A 7,527-nucleotide genomic window follows, 5' to 3' on the forward strand; every position below is an offset into this window, starting at 1 on the left:
GTGGTGGAGCTGGAGGGGAGTGTGGAGCGGACAAGGGAGTCACGGAGAGAGTTGTCCCTCCGGAAAGCAGATAAGGGTGGGGAGGGAAAGATGTCTTTGGTGGTGGGGTCGGATTGCAGATGGCGGAAGTGTCGGAGGATGATGCGTTGGATCCGGAAGTTGGTGGGGTGGTATGTGAGGACGAGGGGGATTCTTTTTTTGGTTTTTATTGCGTGGACGGGGTGTGAGGGATGAGGTGCGGGAGATGTGGGAGACACGGTTGAGGGCGTTCTCGACCACCGAGGAGGGGAAGTTACGGTCCTTGAAAAACGAGGACAACTGAGATGTACGGGAGTGGAATGCCTCATCCTGGGAGCAGATGCGGCGGAGGCGAAGGAATTGGGAATTAGAGAGAATATTAGCATGACATTTCCTCTTGTGGTAGAGACTGGAACTAGAGGGTACATTTTAGGTACAGCAAAATTTGTTCTAACCGGCATCTTATGAACCAGCACACTCAATAAATCGGCAAAAATGATTTACCTCAAATACTGGAAGTTTACTGTGTTGTCACCATCTCCGTGATGTCCGAGTAGTCAGTTGAGGGTGTGAGTGAGAAGGCTGTGTGAGATTGCGTTCAAAGAACCAGATGAGCAGGATCAGTGAGTGGTGAAAATAGCCTCTTTATTGTACATTCACAGCAGCACGATGTAAGACGAAATAGAATCCCAAAATCATAGCTCAAAAGCAGCCATTTTATTCAGAATTCAAGCATGCATTAACATTCTGACACTTGAGTGTTAAGCAGTAGATATTGTACAAAAACTGTTTTGCAGGAAATCGGAGATGGTTTAAACGTGCTAAATATTACCGGTTATTGTTGAGTGTTAACGGTTATTTTAATGAGATTAGAGTGTCTGTCTGGTTTGACTGTGCATAATTCAAAAGGTGTAGTTTTGTCTTGTTTTAGTCTTTATTCTTGTTATTTTAGTCTTTGTTATTTTCAAGATTAGAATTTAAAGATAGAAAAAGGCATCTTGTGTTTTTTAAATAAAAGTCTGAGTTCCCAAAAGTTTTGATTGTCTGTGGTTTTTATTTACTATCGCTTGTTTAGTTAGTTTCATGGTTGAGTCCATCTGTGGGTTCTATTTACTATCATTCATTCATTCGGTTTCGTGGTCACACCTGTTGTCGTAGTACTGTCAGTTTCATTCATTCAGTCATTCATTCAAGGTCACGCGGGTCTGGACATAGCGCCGTTAGTTTTATTAGTAGGTTAAAGGTTGCTTACATACACTGCATAGCGTTTGTTAGTTTTATTAGTGGGGTAAAGTTTTATATACATGTTGAATAAAAACTTGGGACAAGTACCTGGTTACATAATATACAGGAAAAGTCTGTAGGGAAGTAACTTTAAAAGGAAGAGGGCTATCCAGTTTTCACCTTTGACTGATACTTAGAGCTACTCTAGCTGGAGGGAGAAGATAAACGACTTGGTAATAGCAGCTATTCAGTTGGATTTTAATATCAAATAACACTGTTTTTGGTGTGGGGGTGCAAAAAGGTTCCATCCTGTAGTGTCTGTGCAGTTTTGTTCACCGTCACGTCTGGCTGCACCTTTGAATGGAATGTCGGCCTGGTGTAAATGGGGTTGTTTACATAGCGCGTTATGGATGTGTGCACTTTCAAGTGGGGTGTAACCACAAGTTGAAGTGGTTGTAACCTGACACGGTAGCGAGCCTCTGAATTAGTTTGAATGGGGGCTAGATAGTACATGGAAATCTGCAGTTAGTATTATAACCACGAATTAATGGGTTAATGGATTAATAGACATGATTTATGGAGTTATATTAAAAGTTGTTAACACCTTTGAACTCTGATATACCAGCTGTCTGCTGTTAAGTTTTACTTAAGGAAAAGTTGCATTATTATTTAGGTGAATTGTGCTGCAAATAAAGTCTAATAGTAATATATACACTCCCTGCATTACGTTTGTATTACTTGGTGTGTATTTTTACATTATGGATCTCTTGATCAACTGGAATATTTGATCAGCAGGCACACTCCAGGTTCCATAGATGCCAGTTAATAAAACATTTGCTGTATTAAAAATCTCCTTTTTAAAATTGAGCTGAGAATTCTTTTCACCGAAGGTTATTAGAGTGTGGAATTCCATTCTCAATAAAGCACTGGAGGCTGGGTAATTGATTTTATTCAAGGCAGAGGTCAGCAGACGTTTGGTAGACAAGGGAATCAAGGGTTATGTGGGACAGACACGATAGAGGAGTTGAGACAATAGTCAGATCTTTCATAAAACAAAACTGCAAATGCTGAAAATGCTAATGAAACAAAAGCAGAAATTGCTGGAGAAACTCAGAACTTGCAGGATCTGTGGAGAAAAGGAGTTAATGTTTCAACTCTGAAGAAGGGTCACTGGACTTGAAACATCATCTCTTTCTCTTTGCAGATACTGCCAGATCTGCTGAGTTTCACCAGCAATTTCTGTTTAATCTGTCATGACCTTATTGAATGATGAAGCAGGATTGAAGAGCGAAGTGTCCTAACCCTGCTGCTAAGTCCTACATTCCCACACTTACGCCACACAAGATGAAGAATGATCATTCAGATAGCATACTAGGACTGTGCTGATTTGCGGAAAACCGTATCATAGCCCAAGGTGGTTTTTCTGGAGTGCAGGAGTACAAGAATATTGTGTGACTGAAGGTAATTGGTTTGAGTGTGAGACTATTAGGCCTTTTAATTGGTTAGGAAGACAGACAGTTCAGTTATCATCCTTGATGCAGTCCCTCACTTTTTGACAGAACTGGCATGTTTCTTTGGAAAACTAACTGTGGAATCTGGTAAATTTCAGGAAGTGTGGACTTTGGCTCAGAAGTAACTTCGTCGAATAGAAGTGTGAAAGTGTTGCTGAACTCTCAGGATAAGGTGAGTGTAAAAGAAAGAGGAATCTTTCAATAATGAAAAAAATTCCCCAATCAAACTAACACAATCTCTACAGTTTCATTTACCATTTGTCTACTATCTGAGCTGCTTTACTTCATATTAAACCAGAAGTTTTATTGTTTTGTAATATTGCAAAAAAACTGTAATCTTCTCATTTCCCAGATTCTTCCTTCACCATTTACAAATGTGCAAGCTGCACCTTGCATATTTGTAATGATTTCCTACTGTTAGTTTGTTCTGATTGAATGTTATTAGTGCTGATGTTTAGCAATGGCTAATGTTAGTGCTGTTGCCTCATGGGGACAAATCCTAAATCACTCCTCCAGTTTGTATCAGCAACTTGTAGCCCATGAGATGATGTAGAGGAGTTGATGGACTAGTGGGATTGTCACTAGACTATTAATCCGGAGATCCAGGTCGTGTTCTGAGGACCTGGGTTCGAATCCTGCAGATGGTGGAGATTTGATTTGATTTTAAAATAAGTCTAGAATTAAGAGTCTAATGATGAAATCACCATTGATTGTTAGGAAAAACCCCTATGGGCAATTAGGGATGGGCAATAAATTCTGTCCCTTGAATGAATAAAAGAAGTGCACACCTGAGCAGTTGCACAGGCTGTTCACAATGGAGGATTTGAGATATAAAAATAGACTGGAGCGTAAGAGGTTGAGTGATGGACTTATGGAGGTTTATAAAATCATGAGAGGCATAGATAAGGTGAATAGCAAGGGTCTTTTCCCTAAGGTGGGTAACTTCAAAACTAGCTTGCATATTTTTATGGTGAGAGGAGAAAGTTTTGTTTCACACACGGAGTGATTTGTGTGTGGAATGAACTGCTAGAGGAATTGATGGATGCAGGTACAGTTACAGCATTTAATAGACATTTGGATAAGTACGTGAATAGGAAAGGTTCGGAGAGAGATAGGCTAAACACAGGCAGGTGGGATTAGTTTAATTTGGGGACATGGTCTGTGTGGACTAGTTGGACTGAAGGATCTGTTTCCATGCTGTAAGACTCTAGTCTCTGTGAAGGTATTGCTGCAGCTAGTAGTTTGAAGCAAAAATGGAAAATGTTCGAAATACTTCTTGACATATGCTAGCGGCATCCATGGGAGAGAAACAAGTCCGTCAACTAATGAACTAAGTAATTAAACCAGCCAACGGAACTAATGGTATGAAAGTAGAATGAGCACCACTGAACGTTGAACCCACAAGCAAATCCCCAGGCAATAATTTTCACATTCTGAACTGATGCTGAGCATGTCCATGCTAATTTTAAGACGTTTGATTGATATAATTTGTATTAATTATAGGACTGGTTTGGAAGAGGGCAGTCGACTGTTGGAACAAGTTGCCAACTGTTTTTTGAGAAGTGAGCTGAACACATTCTCTGTGGCTGTCATCGCTGTGTGTAAAGGGGAGGTGGGGTATTCGGGTGATGCTCTTCCCCAGCCACACTCTTCTCAGAGAGGAAATATCCCAGTGTCTGTGCGTTTATCTCTTCCAGAAGATTGCATGGGGCTGAGGGATTGTGAGGAATAAGTTCAGATGGGTCAGTGCTTCAGGTGTGATGATGTTTTGCTGTCAGTTGTTTTTGCAGGTTTGTATTGACACAAGCAATACAGTGACACTTAAAGTAGCAATCCCTAGATAAGTTGAAATATCCAAAGAGTGATTGAATTGAATCTTTAATTGTATAGGTCTATGGATTGTTCATACTTCTGATGCTAAAAGCCTTTCTTTTTTGATGTTATCCTTCTATTATTTTTTCATTAATTTTCTCTCTTCAGACACTCACTAAAAAAACTCGTGCACTCATTTATAGTTTCTGCTTCAGTAGCCTCTTTGACAAATTATTCAATAACTCTATTACCTCTTGGTTACCCTAAGATTGGGGTTCAGTAACCAAGTGAGCTGAGTGGTCTTTCCCTATTTGTGTGTTTTTAACTCTTAGAGGTAAATTGTTTGTCCTTTGTTTATATGTTGCTACTTTTACAGGTTTTCAAAGAGATTCGAAATGAGCATTTCTCCAATGTATTCGGTTTCTTAAGTCAAAAAGCAAGAAGGCTTCAGACACAGTATGATGTGAGTATCAATGAAAGATAGCTCTTCACTGAAAGTAGTACTATTCTATGCAGGGCACCTCTCACCTTTTGAGCAATCTTGTAGAGATTACAATTAGTGGTGTCCCTGCTAAATTGTATTAACTAAACACGTGAGTTAGCACCTCCATGAAGAGTACATTGTGTTTACATGGGTGCATTGCCTTTCATCAGATCCAATGATCTAGATGCCAAGCTGATTGGCTGAATCAGTGTAGCACTATCCCGTCAGTGATGCAGACTTACAGTCCGGTGATTCTTATGAACATACATTCAAGAAACAAGAGTAGGCCATTCATCCCTTCAAGTCTGCTTTACCATTCAATAGGACTGTGGCTGATCTGATTTTAACCTCAACCCTACATTCCTGCATATCCCTAATAACCTTTCGTCCCCTTGGTCATCAAGAATCTATCTACCTCTGCTTTAAAAATATGTAAAGATTCTGCATCTGTTGCCTTCTCAGGAAGGGAATTCCAAGACACTCAACCCTCTGAAAGATAAAGCAAATGTTTCCTCATCTGTCTTAAACGAGCGAACCCTTATTTTTAAGCTATGACCTCTCGGTTCTAGATTCTTGCACAAGAGGCAGTATCCTTTTGACATCCACCTGGTCAAGTCCCCTCAGGATCTTACATGTATCAGTTCAGTCATCTCTGACTCTTTAAAAACTCCAGATGATACAGGTCCAGCCTGCATATCCTTTCCTCATAAGGCAATCTGCTCATTCCAGGTATTAGTCCTATAAAATCTCTCTGAACCACTTCCAACGCATTAATGTCCTTCCATAAGTACATTGACCAGTGTACTCAGACGTGGTCTCACCAATGCCCTGTATAATCTCTCTATTCTTGAAATCAATTCCTCCACAATAAAACATAGCATTCTGTTAGCTTTCCTGATTACTTGCTATACCTGCAAACTAACCTTCTGTGACTCATGCACTTGCTAAGAGTCTGTTATTTGAGGATAAAATTGGCCTCAGCAATAGTACCACTCAAGGTTCCAAACTCACTGACACCTGGTGTTCAGGTTCACTCTTAAGAAGGGTCGATTTGTCTGCAGATCAGGAAGGCAGCTCCCCACTACCATCTTAAAGGCAATTACAGATAGGCAATAAAAGCTTCCCGACATCCAAATGCCGACATCCTGTGAACAATAAAGAGGTACCCAAGGGTTGTTACTACAAAACTGCACCCCACAACAACTTTCATTTATCTGATGCCTCAACATATTTATTTCCCCCTGCCCCAGATATATCAGAGTGTTATAAAATATGATTTGACACTGAGATATTAGAGTGGGAATAGGGTGCACAGTGGCAAGTTTCAAGGAGCATCTTAAAGGATGAGAAACAGTTAAAGAAGCAGAAAATTCAGACAGGAAACTCTGCATCCACTGTCGATGAATGAGCACGGGAGTTGATCAGTGAATGGATCTTGGTGTGAGTTACCGCAGCAAGATTCAACATTTTCAGGAGCGGAGCAGAAAAAATTGGCACGAATAAGTGGCTATTTTCATTGTAAGTATTACAGATCAGTCTGTGAGTGACTCATTTCACAATTGCATGCAGAAACGCCAAGGGATGGACATCAAACAGATGAAGGATTTTGTATCTCAGGAATTAAAGAGCTTAAAGCAGGAACATCGACTACTGAGTCTTCGTAAGTACCTGAGAGACTTGCCTGGAATTACATGCAAAGCACATTGCCGCAGGTGATTAACTGTTGGTGGCATTAACACATCGGAGTCAGAACATTGTGGGCTACTGGAGTACTAAATTTGGATTGAAGCTCCATTAATTTTCTGAGGAAATGCTGCATCATCAGAGAAGAGGTATTAAACTGAAGTCCCAACTGCTCTATTGGGACCATAGGGAGTTCCAGCAGCTTCTCAAACATTTCTATTTATGTGACCTTGGTGTGCACAAAATGGCTGCCCTGATTCCCATATGGTAATAGTCGCCAAGTTTCAAAGTGACTTGCATTTAAAGCATTTGGAGATGCTGAGAGACATGATAAAACACAATGGTCCACGCTTTCCAAAGGCCGGATAATCATTTCAGCAGCATAGGGTGGAGCTGCAGGATTTCTGATGTAGCAGCCTCTGAGGGAGGTGCCTGGAAAATTGATTCCGATGGGCATGTTCCATATCTAGAACCGTGTAAAAGTAACAGTTAAAATCAGCAAATTCAGAATGTTAAACAAAAACGTAGTCTAACTCTTCAGCCTGTATAGAGTCAAAAGACACTCTATCCACCCCAAGTACATTACCACTGCATACCCCTGCCCCCACACAAGCATGGACACGCAAACAGACACACACACAGAGACACTCTATCACTCTTTTTCTTTCTGTCTCTCTCCCCACTCTTTCACCCCCCTTCCCCCTTCACCCCCTCTCCCGCCTCCACCCCCTCTCCCCCTACCCCCCCCCCCCCTCACCACCCACCCTCCGCTCCAGCTCTTCGTCTTCCCTGTCT

At 41.0% G+C, this 7,527-nt stretch overlaps 1 protein-coding gene across 1 annotated transcript in view; it reads left to right on the forward strand.

Moving 5' to 3' along the window:
• Positions 1-6,765, forward strand: part of LOC125487082 (vacuolar protein sorting-associated protein 33B-like) — an 11,462-nt gene extending 4,697 nt beyond the window's left edge. Inside the window, exons 4-6 of the mRNA XM_048617058.1 lie at positions 2,852-2,925; positions 4,942-5,028; positions 6,619-6,765. Coding sequence (XP_048473015.1) covers positions 2,852-2,925; positions 4,942-5,028; positions 6,619-6,765 — 308 coding nt within the window. The remainder of the gene's footprint in view (positions 1-2,851; positions 2,926-4,941; positions 5,029-6,618) is intronic.
• The last annotated feature ends 762 nt before the right edge of the window (positions 6,766-7,527 follow it).

Source organism: Rhincodon typus, chromosome 36 (genome assembly GCF_021869965.1).
Source record: "Rhincodon typus isolate 14 chromosome 36, sRhiTyp1.1, whole genome shotgun sequence".
Lineage (NCBI taxonomy): Eukaryota > Metazoa > Chordata > Chondrichthyes > Orectolobiformes > Rhincodontidae > Rhincodon > Rhincodon typus.